This window comes from Cervus elaphus, chromosome 24 (genome assembly GCF_910594005.1).
Source record: "Cervus elaphus chromosome 24, mCerEla1.1, whole genome shotgun sequence".
NCBI classification, from domain to species: domain Eukaryota; kingdom Metazoa; phylum Chordata; class Mammalia; order Artiodactyla; family Cervidae; genus Cervus; species Cervus elaphus.
The window spans coordinates 59,502,661-59,529,809 of record NC_057838.1 but is presented as its reverse complement, the minus strand read 5'-3'; the positions used below and the strand labels follow the sequence as shown (position 1 = coordinate 59,529,809).

The window sequence follows — 27,149 nt, the reverse complement described above, 5'->3', positions numbered from 1 at the left end:
TCCCACCACGGCCTAGCCTCCAAACCTCAGGCCAGCAAGCACAGGTGGGCTCATTTTTAAGGAGAGTTTTATTCATTCATTCATCCAGTATTTACAGGGGCCAGAGGGGTCAGGCTATGCTTAGCACAGAGAGGCAGCTGCCATACCTGCAGCTGCCCCCCCACCCCCCACCCCGGTCACTATGTACACATAAAGGGCCGGCTTGGATCGCCTCAGAGCCACCTGCCAGAGGCCATGGAGCTCCGTCTGGGGGCCTGAGCTCCAGAGGCAGTGCTGGACCCATTAGCCCTTGGCCATCAGGCCCTCTGGGAACATGGGGCTCCAACTGGTTGACTTGGTCCTGCTGTCCCCCACCCTGAGTGCCCTGCAGAAGCTGAGAAAGCTGGCATGGCAGGGAGAGCTGAGTGGTGCCAGCTTTTGCAAGCAGCCCTGTCTCTGCTGTCTCTAAGAGGAAGGAGACATGGTAATACTGAGGGCCTGGGCAGAGGCTCCTTTGAGCCCAGGAGCCCAAGGCAGGCCCCTTGCCAGGGCCACAACACTGAAGACGAAGAAACCAGGGCCCTGCCACAGAGAGCAGTCTTGACGAGGCTGGCTGGAGCCAGGCCAACCAGCTCAACACGCCTCTCTGCTCAGGCCATGGGACCCTGGCAGGCTGCTCATCCCACCCCTGCTGGGACAGCCCTCTCCCAGCCTAGTCCAGCAGCCAGGGCCCTGAGTTTGGAGCTCTCCCAGGAGGAATGAAGAGCAGACCTGGCTTCCTCAACGGCAGGAACAACTCGGGGCTGGAGCAGCAGGGCCCACTGCTCCAGTGGCCCCCGGCTGTGACCCTGCAGAAGTGACTCTGGCCCTCCAGGATGACCGTGTTAGGAGAGAACTCAGAGTCAGGAAGCTGACTATGTCAACACAGTGGTGGCAAGATAGGTCAGAGCCCAGAAAAATAGACGTCTCTGTAGGTAAAATATATATTCTGCTGCCCAGGCAGAAAGGCCAGGTCCTGCCGCTCCACAGCCGGCTGTGGAGGAAGCTGCAGCACCTCACTGGGCCCCAGCTCTAGCTGCTGCCTCCGGAGCACGACGGGTCCCTGCCAGGCCCAGGGACACGAGGCCGAGGATCCCAGCTTGGCTCCCATTCCCAGGGTCTGGGCTCTCCGACTGGAACTATCCGGTAATACTGGGAAGAGGGGGACGGGGCAGGGGAGGGCCCTGGTGAGGGCCATGCGGCAAGAGTGAACACAGGGTCCAGCCAGCGGTCCTCACTGGCGCTTGGCCTTATAGGGCCGGGAGCGTTTCCGCCGGTCCGGCTTCCGCTGCTTGTGGAGTCGGCCAATGCTGACCCCCTGGCGCCGCCGCACCGAGATGTTCTGCTCTACCAGGTTGGCCAGCATGCCTGCGGAGAGACGCAGGCCCTTGAGCGGGTGGCTGGATGCCTGGGAGCCGCTACTCAACTGGCTGCAGCCTCAGGTCGGGGGCTGAGGCTCTCCCTGCCCTCCCCAAGACCACAATCAGCTCAAGCGCCCCCAGAGGCCAGAGGAAAGGGGCCTGAGGGCCAGGGTGCTGAGCCTGGCTCACCTTCCTGAGCCAGCATGGAGATGAAGGTGCAGATGAACTCATCGTAGTTGTGGGTCCTTCTCTGGTCGTCAATCTGTGGGAGAGAAGGATCAGGACCTGAGGACTCTGCAGCCATCTCCCCAGGGCAGCCACCAGCTGACCCTAGCAGGTCGCGCCTCTGGGAAGACAGGTGGGCAGCAGACCAGGCCGCTGGAGGAAGGGCCCACCTTGAACTTCTTCCTCTTCTCCACTTCTTCCTTGAGACAGGCCTCATAGTTTGCAATCTCAGCCTCCACACACTTCAGCAGCGCCAGCAGCTCCTGCCAAAACGCAGCAATTGCACCCATGAAGGGGGGCTGACCAGCCCCAAGGCCCGACTACCACGAGGCAGCAACAGGCAAGGGCGAGCAGCCAGAGGCCCTGGAGCCTATCAAGGCCCCCACCGCTACCCCACCCAGACAGGCTTCCTGGCACCCAGCTTTGGGCACCACCCTCCACACCATAATTCCCACTAGGAACTCAGCACCTGGACGGCAGTGCCCTGGGCCCAGCCTTTGTCAGGATTAGGAAAGGAAGCCGCAGAAGGGCTCACCTTGGGTGAATACTTCTCCCCATTCAAGGGCTCGCTAGGTCTGACCAGCCCAGGCTTCTCTCTGCTGTCCACAGCCTCCACCACCTCCTTCTCCTCTGGGCTGCCAGACCCCTGGCTGCCTTGGCTCGGTCTGATGGAAGGGGAGGAACCCTTTCCACTCTCTGGGAAGAGAAGGCAAGAGAAGACCCATCAGGGTGCAGGATGCGTGGTGGTCCCTTGGCCACCTCCCTCTCCAATACGCCAAGAGGCCAGGGAGCCAGCCCAAGGCTCACCTGTCAGTGCCAGGGGACTCAGCACACCATCCTCAGCCAGGTGCAGCAGGCCCGTGCTAATGACAGGACCCAGGTCGCGAACAGCACGGTTGTAGCGTATGCAGTCAACACGCAACAGGCTGTCGTCCTCTCCAAAAAGCACCTTGGAGATGTGGGAGGTGACGGGACTAGAGGGCCGCGTGGGGTTGGCTGAGCGGATGGGCGAGCGCAGTGGCGAATTGAAAGCGCTGCCGATCTCAGAGGCCGTGTCCGTGCTCTCGTTGCTGGGGGTGGGTGAGGGCTGCGAGTGCGTGGGTACTGCCACAGCCGGACTCCCAGCCCCGCTGCTCGTCTTGATGGACAGAGGAATCGAGAGGTCCTTCTGGGACTCTTTGAGCTTCTCGGCCAAGACGTTGATGGTGTTGGGCTGTAGCACGGACAGCTGCCCATCCCCAGAGCTGCTCAATGGCCCTGGTTTCCCCGGCCCCTTTCGCTTATACCTGCGGGGCCCAAGGAGAGATGAGCCCAAGGAACAGGCCAGGGGACCACATCCAGCAGTGCCCAGGATGACCTGAACACAGCCTCAGGAAATGACCATGCAGCTCCAGCAGCCTGACCTGGCCACGCCCAGCCTAGCACCCTGGGCTCTGACAGCTGCAGCCCGCTGTCATCTGAGAACACCTCCTCGATTCCAGCTGCCTCACTTCTGGCTTTTGGCCAGTGCTGTGTCCTCCAGCAAAGATACCCCACCCCGTCCTTCAAGGCATGGACAAAAGGCCACCTCCAAATAGGCCATGTCTCGATGTCTGCTTAAATGTGCATGGCCCTGCCCCAAGCCCTCCGAAAACTTCTGGGACTCTGGAGTCGGCCCCTTCACATCTGCCTCCCCCGGGCCCTGCACTCAGCAGGCGTCCAGCGTCATCTGGTGAAGGGCATTCTCTGTGCTGGAAGAGTCAAGATAGGATCCGCAGCACCCAATCTCCAGCCTTACAGAGCTGGGGCTGACCTGATGGCGGAATTGGTGTTCTGCACGTCATCCTCCTCGTCATCCTCATAGTCGTCCTCATCATCTGAGTACTGCTGGGGTGGGCGGACTGGAACTCTGCTGCGGCCCACACCTGCTGCCAGGTCTTCCTCCTCCTGGAGCAGAAACCCAGGGCAGCCATGAGCCAGGGGCCAGCCAGCCCTGGCCAGACACAGCACCTCCACCAGAAAGCCAACATGGTTCTCTAGGCTGAGTCCACTGAACCCCTCCAGGTGCTCCAGAGCACTCCCTACCCCCTGCCTACAGAGAGCTTCTAAGAGAGAGTGCCCTGAAACATCTGCATTTATTTTGCCAGTAGAACCCAACCCACAGAGTTGAACCCAACCCCATGCCCTAAACACTTAGCCCCACAGTTATGAGACTAAATTTAAAGTCAGAGGAGCTCTCTCTGCCTCCCTAAACCCCTGCAGTTCTGGGCACTTCTGAGTATCAGCCAGAGAACCCTGGTCACCTAGGCTGGGACAGAGAGCGAACATGCATGAAACCACCTGAGCAAGGTACCTGTTGTAGGCTCTCCAGAGAATCCAGGTGGGAATCCTCCCCACTTACCTGCATGGGGGACTTGGCATAGTTGTGATTGTCCAGAAAGGCTGGCAGCCGCTGGACAATAGGAGTGGGGTTGGGGGGAACCCCATTGATGTTGCTCCCTGGAGGCTTCACCATCAGCTTGGGTTTGCTAGGAGGGCTGTGGGTCTGGACTTGTGGGCACGAACCAGCCACCTCCTCCACACCATCTGAGAGAGGGAGGACACAGACAGGACTTTCAGCCAGACCCTCAAGAAAAGTTGTCCTCAGGCCTGGACTCCCCTCCCTTTCCCAGAGAAGAACAGAAGAGAGAGCTGAGGGATTCAGCATGAACAAGCGCTAAATCATGCAGCCACAGTGAGACAGGAAAAGAGAGATTAAAAAAAAGGAGAAGGTGAAAAAAAACTTTTTTTTTTCTTTTCCAGAGAAAAGCAGAAAGGGCATATACTTGAGAGAGAAGGCTTGGGGGCCTGTGGTCATGGCAGCCCTTTACAGGTGCCTTTCTTTAGGAAGGGACGGTTCTTCTTCCACGTTCCAAGGGGAGGGGAGAGGGCTGCAGGCTTCTGACCGCCCACAGAAGCCCTGAACCATTGCCCAAGTGCCTCCACAGAAAAAGACCTGCTCTGCTTGGGCCTCCAACAACGTCAGCTGTGAGGGGGCGGCTCTGAGGCCTGAGAGGCTCCAGTACCTGTGTGGCTGCTCTCAGAGGCCACTGGGGCCCTGCTTGTTTCCAGCGCCAGAGGGGACTTGCTGCTGGCGGGTTTGGACTCTTCAGGCAGCTGTGACTCTTGAGACTTGTGGGTCTGAATCAGCTCTGGCTGTGTTACCCTGATCAGCTGAAATCAAAATCCAAGGTGCAAAGGAGTGAAGGCAGACCTGGCTTCCACCTCAGACGGCTAAGGGCCTAGGCTCCACACACTCAAAAGGGAAACAAATCAGCCAAACCTCCTTTCAGAGGTTATCCTCCCCCTGCCCCTCACCAAGTCCCACCGTGGGAGCCAAGGAAAGGAGCGGTTAGTTGGAAGCCCAGACCCACAATAGAGAATAACTAGGGAATCAAGAGACAGAGGCCCCCGTGGAGGGAAGGAGCGGGTGGCTGAGCCAGTCACGGCCTGGGCAGGAGGGGTCCCCACCTGCTGCAGGGCCTCCAGTACGGTCTGACGGTTCACCTTCAACACGTGTAGCCTGGCCTCATACTTGATCCTGCGGTCGGGCACCACCGCCATCAGGTTGAAGCGGATGTCATGGTAGGGCTCCCTGCAGTCACAGCCGCAGCCGTGAGAGCAGCTCTCACCCTGGCCCCGCCATCAGGAGGCGGCAGATACGCTGGCAGGGCTCCCTGAAGTCACACCTGCAGCCACAGGTACAGGCCCCACCCCCACAGGTGGGCAGCAGCTGGCCATGCACACCGGGCACCTCAGCTGGTGCCTTCCAGCAAGCTGTGTGAGGAGCCTGTCAGGAAGTGTGAGCCAGCACGCCTGGGCCACCCGGGGCTCCACCACGGCCTGCCCCTCCCCAGTCTATCCTGCAGCAGGCCACACATAGCCTGGATGGGAAACAGGGCAAGGAGCTGAGAGCCCAAGATCTAATCCTGCTTTTGCCAGATTCATCATGTGGCCACGCACAAGTCATCTGGTCTCTCTCCGCCTCGGTCCCCTCTTCCGTGTCCCTCCCGATGGGGGCACAGCTCCAGAGGGCAGGGCAGGCACAGAGTCCTTACCCTGCAGTGGCGAGGCCAATACGCTCCATGATGACCCGCCGGGCTTTGTCCGTCCACTCCTCGTCCTCCCCCCAGGGCCCTGGGGAAACCAAGACGAGGAGTCAGCAGGTGGGGAACCCTGAACAGGGGCAGGCCAGGAGTGGAAGGAGAAGGGACAGCAGTTGAGCCAGAGGGGGCCAGCTGGACAATGCAGTGCAATGTGCCATCCAGCCAGAGCCTTAAGTCCTTAAGACCCACCCCGAGGACCCCAAGCCCCAGCCCCCTAGGAGGTCAGCAGAGAAACCCCCTACCATGGTCAATGGGGTAGACCTTCAGCCCATCCAGCTCAAAAAGCCGGCCTGTGATAGGCACATAGCTGACAAAGTGGAAGGCTTCCATGGTCCGCACAGCACTAAGGCCATTCTGTTTCTCGGGGAGGTGGCGTGGCTCAGGCCTGGGGAAGGACACAGTCAGCGCCCAGAATGGGACAAGCCCATTCCTTGTCCCCACCCCCATCAGTTCCCACAGCTCCCACACACCTGGCATGGCTATTATGTGCCTTGGCCAACTCCGGAGCATTGCCAATCGCATATCCTTTGCTCTAGAGGAAGGAAAATAAGGCCACATCAGAGCAACTTCTCAGGTGGGCCTCAGGTGGGAAATAGAGCTCAGGAGAGCAGGCCTGGAGGCCTTCCAGGAACTGGAACAAGCACAGGTGGACCCTCCTGAAGGCCTGGTGGGGGCAGAAGAGCGCTCTGCAGCCCCCAAAAGATAGGCTCTACTGCCCCTGCATGGTAATCAGTGGACACTGGAGAAGAACGTGGCCTGGTAAAGTCCTAATAAGGCATCACTTAAGGAATGTTCCTTTTTTCCCCAGGTCTGTCTCCTTTTCTGACAAGTGGAGGACACTGTGGCCTACCTCAGGGCTGAAGCCTTTGGTGAAGTCCTTCATGCGACTCAGGGTGGGCCCCAGGTCCACATTGCTGCAGTTCAGGAGCACGCTCAGCAGGGCATGGGTGGCACAAGAGTTGGGGATCAGCTGTGAAATAAAGAACAGTCACCCATCGATAGCATCCCCCATCCCAAGCCCATACTCATCAGGAAAGGGGTCCCAGGGAGGACAGTCCTATCTGGACAATCCTCACCAGCTCTCCTCATCTTTACCCAACATCTGTTCATTCAACTAAGTACCCATCAGCTGTCTGGGGACATGGAAAATGGACTCAGGCATCACCCTGCTTTAAAGAGACTTCCTGTTTTTAACGAAGAAGGGCTCAGTTCCTTCTGCCTCGGGACTTCTGTAACCACCACCTGCGGTATCTGCCTATCTCCTCTTGCCTTCCCCCGCTTCCACTTTCCAAGCGAAGAAAATGGCAGCATCCCACCCTCCAGAAAGAACACAGAGCCCAGCAGACCTGGTGGGCAAAGAACATGTTATTCACAATATCATCATCAATCACAGATGTATCATCCACCAAGGTAGAGACCTTGCGACGGGATCGGCGCTCTTCGATCCATTTGAACAGGAAGATGAATCCATACACGGGGCTGGGGAAAGGAAGGGATAGAACTCGACCAGTCAGGTAGCGGAAGGCAATCTGCATCCCCTTTCCCCTCCTCTATTCCTGTGCGCTGTTACCCCTCAGGTGCCCTTCTTGTGATCCCACCTCTTCCATGGCTTCTTCCTAAGACTGCCCAAAGTGGCCCTGAGCCCTCACACCCCAGGAGCCTGCTGCAGGCAGAGTCAAGCATCAGCCTCTGGCTGTGGTGCTCCAGGAGTCCACTCAGCATCCTTATGCAGTCTAGGGTTCTGGGATAAGAAAGGAAAAGCTAGAACCAATGGCCCAGGACCAGGCAGGAACAGAAGGTAAGGCGAGAACAATATGAGGTGGAATTTAAACATTAATTCAAACTTGTGAAACCCAGGGCGTGGGCCCCAGTGCAGTCAGGCACGTAAATGAACACCCATATCAGTCCCTTCTGTCCTGGGAAACAAAAGCAGACTTCTCTGTTCAGTCACTGTAGCAGCTCCTCCACACTTCTCTTCTGTAGGACCACCAAGACAAGATTCTGAGCTTGGTCACCCAAGAGAGGCCTTGTCAGATGCCACAAACCCACCAATCAATAGGACACCCTTGTGTGGGAATTAAAACCACTGGCACATGGGCACCTTAAAGCAGTCATTAGTAAATTACAGCTGCACAAAAGACTCTGTGTGACCTGAGTCAAGAGAAGGGGGTTTCCAGTTGGAAGGCAAGAAAAAGCAGCTGAATTTAACCCAAGAGATGGTTAGAATTTGGAGGGAAGGAGGTACCACATAAAGAAGGGTGTGGAGGGAAAACTGGGAGAAAGGAAAACACAGTACCAGCTTCATCAGGAGAGCACCCAAGGAGGAGGGATTCTTCCTGATAGGAAATTTTACAATTTGGGGCTTCTGAAACTACCTCCCTTGAGGAGCACTCTCTCCCAGGCCCCTCCCTAGCCCTCGAGGTGTAAAGGGTGGCCCTGACGCCAAGTCACTCACCCCTGGCATTTGCTCTGAAGGTCATAGATCTCCTCCACCTGCACCCCTTTGACACCTGCCATCAAGGAAGGAAAACAAGTCGGGAAGGGCAGCCCCTGGCTGTGGAGTGATGACCCAGGAGTGGGCCCCCAGAGCCCGGGTCCGGCGGTCAGGAGAGGCTCTTACCGAAATCTTCCACGAGGAGGGTGAAGAGGCCTGGGGGGGACGACAAGAGGAGCGAGTGGTGATCAGAAACGCGCGTCTCGGACCCACCCGGCCTCCTCAACTCCCGGCCTGCCCGATCCCCTTCTCACCAGGGTCGCTCTCCAGCTCCAGCCAGCCCTTATTCATCTTCCCGCGGGGCGGGCCCTCAGCGCCATGTCCAGGCCCGCCCGACCCACCCGCCGCCTCCCTGCCGGGAGCCCCCTCCGCCCCGGGGGCCCCTAGCCCCACACACAGACAACGGGCCTCGTCGCGTCACCCGCCCGCGCCGGCGGCACTTCGTCACTTTTGCGCGACGGCCTACGCCCCGCCTCCGGGCTCCTCTTCCGCAATTTGGACTCCAGACGCCAGCGCACTCGCGCGAGAGGGCGGGGCAAGAGGAAGGGGTGGGGTTAGAGCCCAGGTGGAGGGAGATGGGGCGGGGCGGGCGCGGGACCGTTAGCGGTCCCGGTCCGCCACAACCGTCAGCGTCGCGGTGGACCCCGCGGCCTCAGTCTCCCTGGGTCGCAGTCCGCGTGACTCGGCCCCCGTTTGCACGCTCACACCCCTCGCCGGCGCAGTCACCGCGCGGGGCGGCGGCCCGTGAGGTAGCTACCACGGCTTGTGACAACGAATAAAGCTCCGGGACAGCGGCGCCCTCGGCGAGAACTGAACGGGCGGTCCCAGCCGGGAGCGGCGGCCCGTGTGCTACCGTGAGGAGCGACCGGCGGAGGCGACCTCCGGCCCGGCCCCGCACCAGCCGCCCGGCAGGCGCGACATGAGCCTGGTCTGGCATCCGCGGGATGCTCCTTGAGCCCCATCTCCTGCTGTTACCTCCGGGGGACGGTTGTGGCCACACCTACAGTATTTTCCAATAAATCATTATTTATTCTTGCAGCGGCGGCGCCGAACACGCTTCTTTAATTTTAATTTTTTCAACAAGTTTTACCCAGCACTTATCCAGCGAAACAACTTGATAACCGGGTCAAGGGAGCAACCGTTCTGTTAGGAAACCTCGGACTGAGCAGCTTGTGGAAGCCAGCGTCTGCAACGTCCTCCTCACATGCTTGAAGACCATTGCGTCTTCCTGTAACTACCAGTGTGCACAGAATCTAACTCAAGGAACGTCTTGGTCCAGCGATGCAAACAACTGAAGTTTTAAGGTTTTATTTCTATTGCTAGATGATCTTAATTCCCCCAAGAACTTGGAACTATTCTGTAGCCTGCTAACGTGGATTCCCTAGTGCACTCCCTTCTCTTTCAGCCTATCCAAGTTCTTTTGTTAAATAAACCACCAAATGTCATTATCAATGCAGGTGCAACTCATGGGTTAGAAGAGATGGAGCCTTAGATTTCTGAACAGCTAATGGCCTGAGCATTTACCTTCATGCAGTCCCTACAGATGTTTATGCTCTCCAGCTATATGCTCTGAGGACATGGTGCTGGGGTGTGTGTCCCTGTCCCTGGACTGACCTAATTCACTCAACACCCCTAAGAAATGCTCTCCTCTCCCCTGACCTGACACTATGCTTCCTTCATAGGAGTGGGTTTTATTTCTTCTGTCCCCCTTCCCATTCAGGGATTTTCCCCCTAAACCATTGAAAACTGTGAATTTGTAGTCAGCTGACATTAGTCAGGGAAGGAGTGGCAGGGTGTCTTCTCCACTTTGGGGCCTTTTAATCTTGGCTCAGATCTAGAGGAAGGTTGAGAACAGGCCAGACCTCAGTGACCATCTGAGCCTGGTGAAAAGAAATGATAGGAGCCAAGGGGTGGTTTGTCAGGGTTATATCTTGTCTCTCACTAGAGGGAGTTCTTGCTTTAGGCAGCCAGAATCCCACAGGCTCCTTTTCCTAGGAAAGAGCTTCCTAACCTTGTTTTTCCTGGGTAGAATTAAGGAGCTTATACTTGGGGGCAAAAGGAAGTGTTAGGAGTGCTACCTTGTATATTTAGTAGACATAAAATGAAGAACCAGTTAGCCAGTTCAAATAGTATCTCCCAAGTTCTCACACTGCTGTGGTATATCAGTAATTCTGACCCTATGCAGGTGCCTCTCTGTGACCTGTCTGTACCTGTCTCCTCACCTTGAATATAGGGGTAGAATGGTACCCTATTACCAGGGGTTTTTGCAAGTTAAATGTAAAATGCCCAGAACAGTTCTGGATACAATTTAATAATTATTGGCTATTACTGGCATTGATACTGGGTGGGTCCCTTTTTTCCTGTTATATGGATGGGGAGGTAAAGTCCACTGTTGCTTTGACCTCATAGAACTTAACTAATGTAGACTAAATAGCTGACTTGTTTATATTTATAGCTGGAAGAGCCTGTGTTGTCCTCATTATAGTATAGAAGAGTTCAAGATAGGAGAGACAGAGGCAGCAGCGAATGAAGACTATAAAAGAAAAGAAGAAGGGACATCAAAGACTGAGGTGGAGTAGGCGACTTAAGAGAGTCCCGGGAGAAATCGCCCAGTGGTCTGTAGTATATGCTTTACTTTCTGTCTCCTCTGTGTGGTCTTGGAGACTGGGGTTGGTTAGTGTGGAAGCACACACCAGTGATCCCCTGGAAGCTGCCCAGTAACCTATCTTCCCAGGGATGTCCCTACTGACAAAATCCTGGCTCTAGAGCCTTGCTGCCCAGGTTCATATCCTGACTCTAACACTTGCCAACTAGGTGACCTGGGACAAGTTACTTCATTTCTTTAGGCCTGTTCCTCATCTAGAAAACATACAATAATGGCACTCACTTTTTAGAGTATTCTGTAGATTCTTTGAGCTAATACAGTAAAGAGCCAGGAATATTGCCTAGCAATAGGAAATTCTTAATCAATTTTAGTATCATTTTATTAGGCTTCATGAACATAGTACCACCTGATGAGATTCAGGGTAGGTGACAATAGAAACAATAAAAGAATAAAAGGGGGTTTGTTCTTGCATTCATTCAGTCAACACAGGCAATAGAGACACTCGAACAGAAAGATGACTGTGATCTCACATAATTCAAATAATTCAGTGGGTATGGTGTGTGCTTTCAAAAAATATGAAATGGAAGAAGAAAACTAATGTCTTAGCCATTAGCTATTTTGGTCCTTCATCAGGTCCGTGGTTTAACATTTTGAGGGAAGTGTTACAAAAGGTGTCAATAGAATCCTCAAAGAATACTTGTACCTTTTCTATTTCTCGTGTAGAAAATCTGTCAAGACAAAGAGGGTAACCCAGAGGAAGCCTTCTTCAGGGCCTGGTAAGAAAGACAAGTGGTTCTGTTCAGCTGCTGCCTCCCAGCCTCAGCAAAGGCCACCTGTAGAGGGCAGCAAACTTCTCTTCTCACTGTCCATTCCTTCCCAGAATCGCTAAGATCCTGAACTCAGGGTCTGTAATTTTTAACTGTCACATCCAAAGGGCAAGGAACAAGTTAAGTAAAGCAACCTGAGACAGAAGTGTATGAAGTGAGCAGCTGCAGCCAACTCCTTCAGATGTGGCTAAAATCATATGAAAGCCTAATTGATACCCAATACCACTTCAGCCCAACCTCTTCTTTATTAAAATGATCCTCTTCTCAGTACTCTGCTCCTCCTTGTACTTAGATGGTTATGTTCCCAAAATGAATTCCTAACATCCTTTTTGCAGTTTGCCGGCTATGCCTTCGAGAACCTGGGGATCCCGAAAAATTAGGGGAATTTCTTCAGAAGGACAATCTCAGTGTGCATTATTTCTGTCTTGTAAGTATAAGGCCCCCTTTGCTTTGAATGTCCTATGACTTTTTAATATAGTCTGTCCTCTGTTTTTGCACCCAGCCTCAGATGCATTGCCCTGTTGGCTTGTTTTTCTTAATGGCTGTTTTCTTTTAAAATCTGATTTTTAAAAAAGTAATATGTGTGCCTGATACAAAATCCTAATATTGTAAAGTATGTACAATATAAAGTCTCTTTCCATTAACAGTGTTCTCAGTCCTTCTCCCTCTCCCCAGAAGCAAACAGTTCTTGCAGTTATTTTTTTCCTGATATTTTCTTTTTCTTAAGTATAGTTTGTATGCTATGGAATGCACTCATTTTAAGTATACAGTTTGATGATAAGCTCATATATCATGATGCACTCATATATCATGGGGATAAAATGTATGTTTGCATGTAAACACTACCCTAATCAAAATAAATATTTCCATCATGTCAGAAAGTTCCCTCCTACCCTTTCCAGTTAGTTCTCTCAAAGATAATCACTGTTTTGATCAATAGACTGCTTTTCTCTATTCTCATAATTCATGTAAATGAAACCATACAATTTGTACTCTTTTGTGTCTTGCTACTTTCATGCAACACAATGGTTTGAAAATTGACCCTTGTTGCATGGCTTGTTAGCTTGTGCCTTTTTATAGTGTAGTAGTCTTCTGTTGTATGAATATATTATAATTTGCTTTTTTATCCACCTGCTGATGAACATTTGAATGTTTCCATTTGGGGGGTTTTATGAATAAAGCTGTTGTGAAAATTCATGTACAAATTTTTTTGTGAAAACATGCTTTCACTTCTCTGGGACAAATGTCTAGGAGCAGAGTTACTGACTGTATGTTTAGCTTTGTGTGAAGTTTCCAAATCACTTTCCAAAGTGGTTGTACTAGTTTATACTCTCACTAGCAATTTATGAGATTTCTATTTGTCCAATATTCTTGTCCAAAATCTATATTGTTAATCTTTTTAATTTTAGCATTCTAGTAGGTATGGTTTGGTATCTCATTGTGGTTTTAATTTACATTTTTCTGGTGACCTAAAATGTTGAGTTTCTTTTTGTGTGCTTATTGGCCATTTACATATTTTCCTATGTGAAGTGTCTGTACAAATATTTTGTCCATTTAAAATGTCTAGTTGTCTGGAGACTTCCCTGGAAGTCCATTGCAGGGAGCTTGGGTTCAATCCCTGGTCAGGGAACTAAAATCCCATATGCCGCACAAGGAGGTGAAAAAAGAGTTGTTTTGTCTTATTGAGTTGTAAGAGCTCTTTATACATTCTGGCTACAAATCCTTTTTCTGATATGTGTATTCTCCCAGAATGTGATTTGCCTTTTTTATTTCTTTTTTATTTTTTTTTTCAAGTAAGTTGGTTTAATTACAGGTGGAATAGAATTCAGGATAGAACAAAGACTTAAGAACACATTTTGGCAGGATTCTGGGCTGGGTTTATGTGAATCTCATAGCTAAGGTAGAAATGACTGAGAAGAATTATAGTCAAAATAAGTCACTGTATATATGTGTGTATACATATATATATATATATATATTTTTTTTTTTTTTGCAAAATTTATTCTTAAGTTTCCAATAGGTTCCAAGATAACATTGCATTCTAGGTATAGGTGGCAACAGATTTTATAGCAGGTAATCCAGATGTTTAAACACCTGGAATGGAATTAAGGCTCATCATTGCCTCAGGCACAAGGAACAACTTTTTGCCAGGTTTCTTAATTCTACATGTGGCTAGGGGACCTTTCTTCCCAGGCTTTGCTTTTAGCTTCTCGAGTTTTTTCTGTTTTTCCTCTGTTTCTGTTGAATGTCTTATCCTTGGCTTGCTTCTTGGGCTTCAGGGGCTTCTTCTGGCCACCTCTGAGGCCTGACATCACACATGCCCCCCCTTCCCCCTGCTTTAATGATATCTTTTGAAGAACAAAAGTTTTTAATTTTGATGAAGTCTAGTTTATCAGTTTTTCCTTTTATTGTTAGTGCTTGTTTGTGTGTCCCAGGAAATCTTTCCCTACCCGTTAAATTGCCTCAGTGTCTGTCAAAATCTGTTGACCATGTGTCCATGGATCTGCATGATCTGTTTTCTGTCATTGATCTGTGTGTCAATCCTTACCAATACCACACTGTTTTGATCATCTTTAAAGCATCTTGAAATTAAGTATTGTAAGTTCTATAGTCTTTTTCCAAGATTACTTTGGCAATTAGTATCAGATGATTTCCTTTTCCATATACATTGTATATTTAGCTTTATATTTTATATTTTCTTGTTTAAAAAAAAGCTTGTCATGTTAGTGATTGGTATTGCATTGAATTTAGAGATCAATTCGGGAAAAATTGACAAGCAATGTTGAATCTTCAGTCCATGGACATGGTATATTTCCCCATTAATTTGGGTCTTTTAAGATTTACCTCAGCAATGTTTTTTTAGTGAAGAAGTCTTGCACATATTTTGTTAAATGTATTTCTACATATTTTGTGATTTTTATGCTATTGTATAATGGTATTTTGAAATTTAATTTTCAAGGTTGCTGGTGTATAGAAATGCAATATTCTTATTCTTTGATTTTATATCTGCAATCTTGTTAAATTCCATTATTCATTAGATTTTATTGTTTTAATTTTTTGTAAATGCCTTTAGGATTTCCTGTGTACACAATTATGGGTGCATAAAAGCAGTTCTACTTCTTTCTTTCCAAGCTTTATGTCCTTTAATTCTTCTTCCTTCATTGTAATAGCTGGGACCTTCAGTCCAGTGTTGAATAGAAGTTATTTGAGCAAATATCTTGTCTTGTTCCTGACTTTAGAGGACAGCATCCAATTTTTCATCATTAAACTATGATGTTAGCTGTAGGCTTTTCACCAGATTGGAGAAGTTCCCTTTTATTTCTAGTTTGTGGAGGGTATTATGAATATGTGTTGAATTATGTCCAATGTTTTTTCTGTATCTGTTGAGATGATCATGGTTTTTCTCATTTATTTTGTTAATGTGGTTTGTTATGTTGATTGAATACTTTAATGTTAAAGTAATCTTGCATTTCTGGTTCAGCCTCTGCCTGGTCATGGTATACAATCCTTTTTATATGGTGCTGGATTCAGTATTTCGTTTCATTTTTATATCTGTGCTCATGAGAAAGCTTGGTCTGTGGTTTTTCATTCTTGTAAGTCCTATCTTGTTTTGGCGTCAGGTCTTGTTTAATTTCAGTGCATTTTTACACATATACATTTTTGACATAAAAATAAACATACACAGTGCTTTGTATTTTTTTAACCTCATATATTTACAGAGATCTTTCCATTTAGAATATACTGATCTAGTTTGTTTTTTTTTAAAATAGCTAATTGGTATTCCATGGTACAGTTGTGCCAAAAAGTATAAAATTCCTATTAAAGGACATTTAGGTTGTTTTTAATGTTTCACTACTGAATTTTCTATTTATAGAAATTATACAGTTCATTGTAGAAAATGTTAATAACACTTAAAAGTATAGATAGAAATCACTCATATAGTCCTAAAGCCTTGAGTGAGTGTAAACATAGATATGTTTTAGGCCTAATTGGGCTATGATTCAAGTATCCTCAAGTCATCCAACCTTGTAGGCTCACTTTTGCTATATTGTTAAAATAACCTCAGTCCCCGTTACATGTAATTACTGTAAAGTCTAATACCCTTCTTAAGATTTTTAGAAGCTTCTTGGGGTGGGGCTCAGGTGTGAAATTCTTCCAAAGTATGTATATGTTCACTGTTCTTGGGTATATAACAGTTCAGCTTCTTTTTGTTTGATTTCCCATTCTAAGCTCTGCTTTGGGGGCTTTTCAGAAACAAAAGGTCCTTTAAAGTATGTTTTCAAAGAAAAGTTCAATTCCTCTCCTTTCCCTATAAGGCAGAATGACTACAGTCAGGAGACTTTAAAGCGCTGTTTCCTTTTCTGTAAAGAATACACTCTGAGAAGAGTATTGATTCTGTACCAAGGGTCAGTGCAGCAAGAGAGGGAGAGTGTGAGTTCTGTGGGCCCGGATGTGAATGCCACTCGGCTGCCTCCTTACTGTGTGACCTCAGCCAGGTCACTTAATGCACTGTACCTCCGTGGCCTCTAAGATGAGGATCGCAGTGGCATCCATCCATATGACAGGGTTGTGAGCAGAAAATGAGTCACTGCGTTAGGAGTGTTTCTCCAAAGTGCTCAGCACACAAAAATAGTCCTCAATAAATGAAAGACATAGCACAAAGGTGGATAAAACCCCAGGCTCTGGAGTTCCGTTGTCTTGATCCAGTCAGATGATCTCTCTAGATTATAAAATGGGGATGATGATAGTACCTACCTCTTAAAGTTGTTGCAAGGATTAAATAAGTTAATATTTGAAAAGCACTTAAGAGTCCCCAACACCTGTGCTATGTAAACCTTTGTTAAATAAATTACCCTGTGAATGCATGTGTAGCCCACCAAGCTCTATTTCTTGGCTCTCTTACCCTGTCATCCTCCTCACCCCGCTGCACTGTCTCACTGATCATCAGTGTTGACAGCCTGGTTCTGCTGCCCTTCTAGATCCTATCTAGCAAGCTGCTTCAGAGGGGCCAACCCAACAGAGGTTTCCATGGATTTCTACCTGAAGACATCAGAAGGGAGGCAGCCCGGGCCTCGAGGAAGGTTAGAACCCCTGGAGTGGGGGCTGGGGTCGGCCTCCTTTACTGCTCCTCTCATCCCTGCTTCTCTCCTTCCCCCTAATTGGTTTCACAGTCAGAGGACTCTTGAATTTCCCACTGGTCTTAAGTTCCGTCCTTCTCTAGTGTATAGTGTCCTAAGTGAGGAGAGGGAGCAACATCCTGCGAAAGCCAACAAGAATGCAGTGCTGCTTGAAGCTCAGCTCTGGCTTGCCTTAGAGCTTCTAGGTCCACCGAGGAAGAGGAGTGGCTGGTGTTTCAAAGCATTTCCGTTCCACAGCATGCTGTTTTTCTGTCTGTCTGTCTGGGGGCCCTGAGTACTGCCCGGGATCTCATTTGCAGATCTGCTTTGTGTGCAAGAGAAAGGGAGCTGCCATCAACTGCCAGAAGGACCAATGTGTCAGAAACTTCCATCTTCCTTGTGGCCTAGAAAGGGGTTGCCTTTCACAGTTTTTTGGAGAGTACAAGTGAGTGATGAAGGGGGAAAGTTGAGCTGCCCTTTTGTAATTTGTTATTTAGCATCTGATGAAATCAGAGGCCGGTTCTCACGGGCCTATTTTGATTCACCAGAAAATCTGTCCCTCCATTTGATAATGAGAAACAGTGTCTTGACTTGGCGATTTCACAGATTTACTGCTTGCTTCCCATCCCCTCCTTAGATTACAAGCAGCTGGGATTCTTAGACAGCTGCTCAGAGCTAAGTGGGGCTTTCAGGAACAGGAGGCTGTGGAGCTTTGCTCAGTGGGAAAGCAGCTGTGAGAAGGCATGTGGCTGTTCTTCACCCTGCTCCGCCTCCTCCCCATGAGCTTGGAGGTTCACTGGACACGGGCCAGGGTGGTTGATTGCTATTCCTCTTCCGGGCAGCTGGAAAACTGCATCATTTACAAACAAAAAACAAAGCCTATTTATTCTGCCACAGATCATTTTGTGGGAAACATCGCCCTACACAGAACATCCGACGCAGGAACGTGGGGGAGGAAAGCTGTATCTTGTGTTGTGAAGACTTATCCCAAATAAGTGTTGAAAACATCCAGAGCCCATGCTGTAGCCAAACGATCTACCACCGGAAGTGCATACAGGTGGGGCGCTCTCTGCACTGGGGACCATCCACAATGGCCCAGCTCTGAGCATCCTGGGAATGCTCAGGCAATCTCAGCATCTGTGCGTTGTGCTGGAGGTCTGTATGCAGAACTGGTTCCAGAGGAAACTTAGCTGCGTCTCTGGTCATCCTTGACCTGTAGTACCTCATTCATTATTTAGACTGAACAAAATCCTCAGGATGGCTGGAGCAAATGAACTACTCCTAGAATGAGTCAAGTAGCTTCACAATCAGCCATGGTTCCTGAGATTGAAGGAAAGGGAGACGTGTATCCACGGTACCTGACACCAGCCAGGTCGACCACTGCCGGACCCCATGGCTGAAGATGACACCTGAGGCACTCCTGGGTGCTCTCTTGAGCTTTTTGGGTCCCTGATCTGACCCCTGGGTTTGCAGCCCTCGCCCCAGCCTCTCTTAGCAGTATCCTCTGTGAGATGAGGGTAAGGGTGGAGAGAATGTGATCAAAGAGAGTGTTTTTATAAGCACAAAGTTTTTCCATGTTTATCTTGCAGAAATATGCCCACACATCAGCAAAGCATTTCTTCAAATGTCCACAGTGCAACAATCGAGAAGAGTTTCCTAAAGAAATGCTAAGAATGGGAATTCATATTCCAGACAGGTAGTGGAAACTTGACCACAGGAATTGAGCCAGGGAGTGGGTTGCCTATGTTTCTAGAGAGGAGGTGAGTGTGAGGATAGCTCAGAGAATGAGGAAGTAGCATAAGCATTGATACACAGTGAAAAGGGAAGGGTGGCGGGAGAACTTTTCAATTATAAAGGGGAATGGAGCGGGCAGGAGAGTAGGGGTGGAGCGCATGTTTCCAAAAAAAGGTGCTTTGGGGGACAGAGTTCATTGAGTCCTTGAATTCCAGTGTGAAACTAAGGAACCCCTGTGTTCCACTCATCTGCTTCAACCCTCTCCCACTGCCAGACCACTTGCCCCGCCTTGTTGAAAGCATTTGGACAGCCTATTGAACTCTTGCTGTACCAGCTTGAGTTCTTGCTAGTTCTTCCTAGGTGAACAAAGGTTTTACCAGCCGATTTTACGTCCCTTACTCACTGTTTCTTCTCCCACTGCAGAGACGCTGCCTGGGAACTCGAGCCAGGGGCTTTCTCAGAGTTGTATCAGCGCTATCAGCATTGTGATGCCCCCATCTGTCTGTATGGACAAGGCAGAGACAGCTCTGAGGAAGAAGGGTAGGGAAAAGCTCCTGGCTAGAAAGATCTCTCATCAGGGCGATCTTAGGCCTTAGTACAGTTTTCAGGCACAAGAAATTTACCTTTGTCTGCAGATCTCAGGGCAAACACAGTTGCTAAGTCCCATCCTTGAGCAGCTCAAGACTCACTCATACACAAGTGAACAGGTCCCTCTGCTAGGTCTGCTCTCCTTGTGCCCCACGGAGAGACACTCAGGGCCACTTGCTTCCCAGTCTACCTTGTGCGTGGCTGTGGCTGACCACAGGCCCCGGGATCAGCACTCAGCCACCCCTCCATCTTGAGTAAAATGTGTAGTGAAAGATTCCTAGGAAGATCTCAGCAAGGGCCTGAACTGCAGCAAACATCCCAAGAGTGGTTCTGAGTGTTCCATGTGTCCCACAATCCTCCCTTGGCTCTTCCTGTAGGAAGTGGCACCTCATTCTGTGTGCTACATGTGGATCCCATGGAACCCATAGGAACTGCTCCTCTCTCAGATCCAACTGTAAGAAATGGGAGTGCGAGGAGTGTGCGCCTGCTGCCAAAGTCATAGGTGGGACTGGAGGGATAATCTGGTCTTGGTGAGGGTGGTGAGGGTGGGCTGGGACTCGTGGTGGTGGTGGAGGTGGGGGATCAGGGGGACTCACAGTGCTTAGTAAAGGAGGAGGGTGTGCTATCAGATTCGGACTTTCACTTGGTACTTTAATTTGGGAAGAAAAGTGGCTAAGGAGGGGCATAAAGACCTGTGCCTGGGAAGGAAACAGAGGGTCGAGTTGGCCCCTCCCAACTTTCTTTCACCACAGGGTACACACTTGAAAACTCAGGTGACATCCCCTGTTGCAGCAGCACCTTCCTCTCCAGGGGACAGTTCTACAGAGACACCGGGCTGGAAGAGAATCCGGGCCCTTCTTGGACCAATTGGCCAGGATCTTCCTTATTAGAAAACCCAGGGTCTTCTGGTCCCAGGAGGAGCCACTCCTGGGGATCCAAGGGTGTCACACTCTCTAAGAGCTGCAAAAAATCTGAGTAACATTTCCTGAGTAGTTTCTGCCAAGCACATTTGGGTACAGAGCTGTGCTCCTCCATCAGGTTTAGAGGAGGGAGCACTTTGGGATTGGGAGATGAGGAAAGGGGCCAGCAGGGTATCTCTTAACCAAGAAAAGAGAAGTCCTGGGGGAACGCTAGTTCAGAGCAGTCCTGATGCTAATCACGGAACGACTTTGTAGTTTTGAGAGCACCTCTGCTCTTCCTGTCTGATCCCCAGAGGGCCTTTTATACTCTTTTTTTCTTCCACCAAGATTCTCCCACCTTGATCTAGTCTCGTATACTTCTTTCTTCACCTGCGTTTGTTATTATGCAAATAAAGGTTTTCTCTCCATTGGTGTCTCCGTATACATTCACTCTGGAATTTATCTAGCATACTAAGGGATCTACAAAATTCAGTAAATTAAATGGAGAGCTTTCATCTTACACCTGTTGCTTTGGAGGGAAGTATTTTGCAGGTAAATGGGGACAGAGACTTCATCATTGTGCAAATAAACACACAAGATATCATCAGGAAGGGGGGCAGCAAAGGAGTCCACTCTGGACTGAGAATAGGCCACCACTGCAAAGCTTGGGGCCCTGGACTCAGACAGGCCAGGGACAGCCATGCTCATGTGGGGCAGAAGGGGCTCCCCTCACTCCAGGCAGCTTGGTCATCAGCATACCTCCCCGCAAGAGTGAAGACACAGCTCCACTCAAACCCTCCTACCTGGTGGCTTGAGTATTTCCAGCTCAGGTAAGGGGGCCATGCTAGACAGTAGGCAAGGCAGCTAGGATAGAAATTTGGCAGAAGGTCTGAGAGAAACAGAACACTTGTTTGTTTTTAATGCTTTTGTGGGTTTTGGATTAGTGGGGGAAACTGGACCATTGCCAGATATTGAGTTGGCATTTTCACCAAGGTGACGCTTTTTTTGAACCAAGGTGAACTTGGTTCAGATGTTGCTGACCCCTGAAGACTTACACCTGAATGTGTACAGTGATTCGGATTTGACCAGATTCAATTGGAATCCCAAAGGGGCAGTTAGGGACAAAGTAAATACTTTTAAAAAGTCAAAGCATACTAAAAGGACTATAGTGAAAATTACTTTCTGGACTCATCCTTCCCTACGCCCAGTCCTATTCCCTGAAGACGCCTACTTTCCACTTTTTTAGCCATTTCTTAATATATTAATTGTAAGACATTTTTTACTTCCTATATGTTCCATAAAGACCTAGCACCTTTAAAACCTTCCCATTTTCATTCCTTCCATCTTCTATAATTACATCACAATTTCTGTTAAATTAACCTTCAGTGTTTACATTACTATGGCTATGTAATTGCTGTTTACTACTGAGTCAAGTGGTATACTATGTTTATTTTTCCTCTCCTGTACATTGTTTTTTCCTTTAAGCAAATATATATATGTGTGTATATATATATAAATTTTGCTGTTTACCCGTAGCTAATTCTTCCCATATATTCCACATGATCAAGTGCCTCCTAGTACAGTTTTCCCTCATAGGCTGAATATCAGATGGCTATACACTTCTTTTCTGGAAGACCTGCCTCCTAGAGCCTGCTCCTTCTGAGCTTGCTGCTCACTGGGCCTTCTCACATCTCCCCCATGACTCTGCCTTTTTTCATTTTCTCTCCCGCAAATTAGGGGATTCAGTGCTGTGCTTCCTAAGCTGGACATCCAAGGACACTTTGTCAGAGCTCTGCAAGTGACAAGAGAGGTTTCAAGTTATATTTTAAACAATATTTCACCTATCCTAAAGACTCAACTCTTGCAGCAATAGTTCACAACTGAAACATACTTCCAAAACTAAGACATTAGTTTCTTACAGAGTTTATATAACTTGGGTCACCAGGCATATTCTCAGACATCTGGGGTGGTATCTTTTCCTTTAAATAAGAGAGTCCATTTCTATACTACTCAAGTGTGAGAAATACCACTGTAACTGAAAACAATGGCCCTCAATCAGCACCCTCTAAGCCCCTTCTGCAGTGGGTGGCGGGTGGAGCTCATAGTGGGAGTGGGGAGAGGGGGTGCGTTTTGTCACCCAGACATTCCGTTGCCCGATTTCTGTGTGCCTATCAGAACAGTGCACATGTGTGCACACACCCTTATTAACTTTATCATAGTGTGTATACCCTTACTCTTCGTTCATGTTAATAGCTAACCCCATTTTTGTGTGCTGGAAAGTCTAACTTTGACATGTCCTCTTCATGTGGGCCTAACCAGCCATTCTCAAATAACTGGGCCTTTTCCTTAGACTTTTAACTTGGGACTTTTCAAAGATTTAAAGAAAAATTGTGAAGATACTGTAGAGTCCCCACACACCCCAAGCCCAGGTTCCCCCATTAATGTCTTGCAGCAATATGGTACATTTGTGTCAATTAATGAACCAATACTGATACATTACTATTAGCCAAATAAAGCTCATATTTTATTCAGATTTCCTTAGTTTTTACCTAATGTCTTTTTTCTATTCTAGCCGCCCATCCAGGATACCATATTGCATTGAGTCATCCTGTGTCCTTAGGTTCCTCTTGGCTCTAACAGTTTGTCAAATTTTCCTGGTTTTTGATGACCTTGACAGTTTTGAGGAGTATGGTCAGGTGTTTTGTTGAGGGCCCCTCAATTTGGATTTGTCTGATGTTTTTCTCACGATTAGGGCTTCCCTGATGACTCAGCAGTAAAGAATCTGCCTGCAATGCAGGAGACGCAAGATATGTGGGTTCTATCCCTGGATTGAGAAGATCCCCTGGAGTAGGAAGTGGCAACCCGATACAGAATTCTTGATAGAAAAATCCCATGGACAGAGGAGTCTGGCAGGCTACAGTCCAAAGTCTCAAAGAGTTGGAGACCACTGAGCCACTGGAGCACGCACACACTCATTCATGGGTTTGAGGGAAGAAGACCACACAGGCAAAGTACCATCTTTATCACATCAGACTGAAGTTACCTATGATCAACATAACTTATCCTTCTTGATGTTCATGTTGGGCATCTGGCCAAATTAGTGTTTGTCGAGTTTTTCAAGAAAGAGAAAAGTTACTCCCTTTCCCCCCTTCATATACTGTAAATTTTGGAAAGAAGCCATTCTGTGCAGCACACAATTAATGAGTGGGGATTTATGTCCCCTCCCTCTTTAAGGGCTGAGTGTCTACATGTATTTGTTTGGAGTTTTTCTGCATGGGAGATTTACCTGTCCTCTCCCGCTTACTTATTAACTCAACCATTTATATCAGTATGGACTCATGGATACGTATATTATACTCTGGGTTATAATCCAGTTCTACTTATTCTGTTGGTTCTACTTATTCAGGTTGCTCTAGCTTTGGCCACTGGGGCTCCTGTGTCCTTTTCACATACTGCCAATATTGTGTTCCCTTTTGGTTTGGTTTTGTTTTGAGCACTTCTTTACTTTTTGGCCCTACAAGATAGCCCAGACTCATCTTGCATTATTTATTTATTTTTGGCTGGGCTGGGTCTTTGTTATGGCGTGCAGGCTATCTCTAGTTGAGGCAAGTGGGGGCTACCCTCTTGTCGCGGCACACGGGCTTCTCGTGGTGGTGGCTTCTCTTGTTGTGGAGCACAAGGTTCCAGGCACTTGAGATTCAGTAGTGTGGGGCATGGGCTTAATTGTCCCACAACATGTGGGATCCTCCTGGACCAGGGACTATACCCATGTCCCCTACATTGGTGGGAGGATTCTTAACCACTGGACCACCAGGGAAGTCCCTCATCTTGAATATTTTAAATACTTGTTTCAATTGCTGTTTTATAACTTAGGACCTGGAACAAATAGTTCACTTGGGGAGAATAGGAATAGACGTCAAATAAAATTTCCCCAGAGCACCTGCTCCCCTTCCTCTAATTCTTACCTTTGTGGGAACCATGAACTAGGGCCAGAAACTTCAGAATCTCCTTATGTTTCATTTTCTGCTCAACCACCTTCTTTCTTGTCAATTTGAATTTTTTACATGTTTGCCTTCCTCTCCATCCCAGGGCCAATGCTCAGCTCAGACCCTTGTGCCTCACAGGACGACAGCAAAAGCCTTCTCTCTGTATGGTTTCCTACATCCACTTGCTTTGCTGACATATCTATCCTTTTCCCTTCTGTAATTGCCATAAAACATCTGCTAACTCTTCTTTACTTAGGATGGCCCCCACTGAGATGGACATCTAGGGTCTTTCATGGGCACTCTGCCATGGCTACCCTGGCATACTGGGCCCTGAGCATGTGGCTTAGAGTCTAGAGAGCCATAACCTCTATCATTAACCTGAAGAATCCAGTATGAGGGCCACTTCTTCACGCCTTGGCACTCCGTCTGAGCTCTGCTTGTACCCCTGTGATAGCCTGTGCTGTTCTCCATCCGGTCCCATAATTGTCTCTCCCTCTAGATCGGAAGTCCCTGATAGGAAGGGACCTGTCTATCTTATTAACTTTTCTCCCTCTCATGGTGTCTGGCTTGGGACCCCACATTCAGAGTCAGTTTGATGTCACCGGGATTATTGGATGTGCTCAAATCCTTCGTTTATAAACCTGTTGTTTTACTGTCAAACACCAGAGGGCACTGTGAGCACAGTGAGGAAGAAGATTCTAACCCTTTACACATGGAAGGTTGAAAAAGGCTTAGGAAAGTTTCCTTCTATTTTAGGATTGCACAGGACTTACTGCTATTCAGGTGTTCTGAACACATTCATTCAAGTTTATTCATGAGCTGTGCCCCTGTTATATTTAGAGATTAGTATAGACATGACAGTAACTTCTAAGTTACTAATGACACTTAGGATCATAGGTCAGGTCCTTAGATAGGACTGCCTTCCAGGTCTCTCTAGACCCAAAGTGAACTTCCTAACCACAGCTGCCCTCCCCTTACCCCTAAAAATGGGATCTCCCAATTCCAAGGGAATTGAGTAATATGATTCTCTTCCTCTTCTGCCCTACCCTCCTGCTGCGTACACACACACACACACACACACACACACACACACACACACACACTCTGACATCAGGGTCTTTGGTTGGTGGTTCAAAGGCTCTGAGTTCCTGTAGACAGAGCAGGAGGTGGTTATGAGAAACAGCAACCCCATTGGCCCTGATCCCAGGGACATAGCATCAGCCCCCTGTGTGCTCCCAGACTGCCTGGAGGCTGTAGCATCACAGGGTCCCTGATGTGAGAAGTCTCCCTTACAGACCAAGCCAGGGAGCCCCATTGCAGAGGGGGAGGCTATTTGCAAGGGTCTCATGCCTTGTACATTTTTTCCAAAAAGCAGAATGGGAATTGCAGGCCATAAACCAAAGAGTTGATGTTTTTCAGAAAATAATCTCACCTTTCCCTGGCAAACCACCTCCAGCCCCCTGACATCCCTGAGTATGAGGCCTGAGTAGAGGGAGTGAAGCCCAGGAGCTCCTCCCCCTGGTCTTGGGTGTAAACTCACTCCTGGAGCCTGCCCTGAAGTGCACCTCTGATAAACAGGAAGGCATGTGCGCCATCAGTGTCCGTCCCTCACAGAGCATCTGAGACCTGTCTGGGCCATCAAAGCCATCCCCAGCCCCCAGGAGCATTCTGGAGGGGACTCTAGCCTCTCCAGAAACAATTCCCCATTGTGTCCCCCTGCTTGGAAGTGGCAGATTTGTAAACAGGCCCTTACGTTCAGGCAGGTCCTGCTCCGCTTTGTGCTAGCGTGTTGTTTTTTCTTCTCTGAACAATGTCCTTTCCAGTAGGGCCAGCCGTTCACACCATTGTCTGAGACCCTTGGACTACAGGAAACAGCACCAGATTCTTATCAGCTGCGGGGGCAGGCAGAGTGAACAGATGAGGTCATGCCCATAAAGCAAGCTGCTGGTCTGCCACATCATTATTCCATACCTCTATCTATGAGAACGGAGCCCCCGTTGTCCCCCAAACTGGGAAATCTGGGCTTTAAGTCTCTAGTACTGTCTCCTCCATTGATGGCAGACACCTGGACTCTGCTCTGGGCTCCTTGATTCACTTTGGAATCCTCTCCTGCCTGCGGCTGTGTCCTTGCCCTGGTCTTCCTTCTCTGCCCAGTGGGATGTTCTTGGCAGTAAAATGCACCCTTGGGATGGGTTAGGTGCACTCCAGTTATTTTCCTCTGTAGGGGATAGGAATTAAGACCGGCCTCCTGAGCCATCCTCACGGCAGAGTTCCTGAGTACAAGCTACTAGTTGGCCGCTGGAGGCCTAGTGGGAGCATGAGGGTGGGCGTCCCTTGCGAGGCCTCCCTGGAGACTGCAGCATTTCCCATCCTCAGTGGAAAATGATTTTTTTTTTTAATAGGCTACATTGAGGAACCAGAAGTTTCCTTAATGAAAATCCAGCGGGGAAAGTGAAAGGCTCCGTTAGGACACGGCCTCTAAGGAAGGGGGGGCCAGCAGTGGTACCCACACAAAGGCGGGCTGGGGCTGAGCAGTGGGAAGTGGGCACGGGGCCACTTTCTTCATCTGCTGTGCACCAGGAGGGTGGGTGAGTCCGGAAGAGAAGCCAGGGTGGAGGCCTAACAATCCTTGAGCTCCTTATCAGGTATTATATCCAAACCTAGCCCCACCCATTCATTCTCTTTGCACACCAGGGCCAAGTTTGTAATCTCAGATATCCCCCGGGGATTTGATCTTGCCGCGTGTTGAACTTTCTCCTCGCCAGAGCCCCTTCAGGCTGGGATTTGAGTGAGCTTGGGGTAGATCCTTAACTGGGGTGAAAACTGGTCTATTCCTGAGCAGCTGTCTGCTACTTCTAAGGAGATGTGGCTGATCAGAGACACCTCAGTTTGCTGGACTGCAGAGCCCTGTGAGACCCACCTCACTCCAACCACATCCCGGGTCCTTGCCAGCCCACAGAGAGGAAAACCCGGCAGGCGTCAGACCTGCCTCCTGATGGCTGCTCCCTGCCCACTCCTGCAGTCAGGGGATTCTAAGGGTGTCTGAGACCTGACCCCGGCTTAGCAGAGGAGCCCTTTGAGACAGTGAAAAGGGTTGTCTTCCTCCCTCATCCTGCCCCCACTCTGCCCCTTACCCTTGCTTAGAAACTAGTCTTGTGGACTATAGGATAG

At 49.1% G+C, this 27,149-nt stretch overlaps 2 protein-coding genes across 3 annotated transcripts; one reads left to right on the top strand and one right to left on the bottom strand.

Moving 5' to 3' along the window:
- Positions 1-50: 50 nt before the first annotated feature.
- On the bottom strand, positions 51-8,665 carry BAP1 (BRCA1 associated protein 1). Of its 2 annotated transcripts, XM_043886280.1 has the most exons (18): positions 8,477-8,492; positions 8,349-8,378; positions 8,184-8,238; positions 7,327-7,469; positions 7,075-7,207; positions 6,579-6,698; positions 6,199-6,260; positions 5,971-6,113; positions 5,681-5,759; positions 5,094-5,217; positions 4,649-4,796; positions 3,985-4,169; positions 3,397-3,530; positions 2,412-2,890; positions 2,140-2,300; positions 1,775-1,867; positions 1,569-1,641; positions 51-1,386 (listed from the first exon to the last, which is right to left on the bottom strand). In XM_043886280.1, the coding sequence occupies exons 5-18, from the start codon at positions 7,090-7,092 to the stop codon at positions 1,253-1,255; spliced, it is 1,953 nt and encodes a 650-aa protein (XP_043742215.1). In that variant the 5' UTR covers positions 7,093-7,207; positions 7,327-7,469; positions 8,184-8,238; positions 8,349-8,378; positions 8,477-8,492; the 3' UTR covers positions 51-1,252. The 2 variants fall into 2 exon arrangements, with proteins under 2 accessions (XP_043742215.1, XP_043742214.1); XM_043886279.1 differs by lacking the exon at positions 7,327-7,469 and having other exon boundaries at positions 8,477-8,665.
- An 80-nt stretch (positions 8,666-8,745) lies between these two features.
- On the top strand, positions 8,746-20,420 carry PHF7 (PHD finger protein 7). Its single transcript, XM_043886281.1, has 11 exons — positions 8,746-9,526; positions 10,678-10,792; positions 11,551-11,603; positions 11,990-12,081; positions 16,634-16,735; positions 17,092-17,216; positions 17,669-17,828; positions 18,361-18,467; positions 18,929-19,045; positions 19,471-19,595; positions 19,846-20,420. Exons 2-11 carry the CDS (start codon positions 10,749-10,751, stop codon positions 20,070-20,072), a joined length of 1,152 nt encoding a protein of 383 aa, XP_043742216.1. The 5' UTR covers positions 8,746-9,526; positions 10,678-10,748; the 3' UTR covers positions 20,073-20,420.
- The last annotated feature ends 6,729 nt before the right edge of the window (positions 20,421-27,149 follow it).

Bases quoted from the DNA above. Each gene is read 5' to 3' on its own strand.
- BAP1 (XM_043886279.1), bottom strand. From the start codon at position 8,513: ATGAATAAGGGCTGGCTGGAGCTGGAGAGCGACCCTG. The intron at 8,379-8,476 runs GTGAGAAGGGGA...CGTCCCCCCCAG, and splicing joins GGAGCTGGAGAGCGACCCTG to GCCTCTTCACCCTCCTCGTG. The intron at 5,760-5,970 runs GTAGGGGGTTTC...TGGTTTCCCCAG, and splicing joins GGTCTACCCCATTGACCATG to GGCCCTGGGGGGAGGACGAG.
- PHF7 (XM_043886281.1), top strand. From the start codon at position 10,749: ATGAAGACTATAAAAGAAAAGAAGAAGGGACATCAAAGACTGAG. The intron at 16,736-17,091 runs GTTAGAACCCCT...TCTCATTTGCAG, and splicing joins CAGCCCGGGCCTCGAGGAAG to ATCTGCTTTGTGTGCAAGAG. The intron at 17,217-17,668 runs GTGAGTGATGAA...ATTCTGCCACAG, and splicing joins CAGTTTTTTGGAGAGTACAA to ATCATTTTGTGGGAAACATC.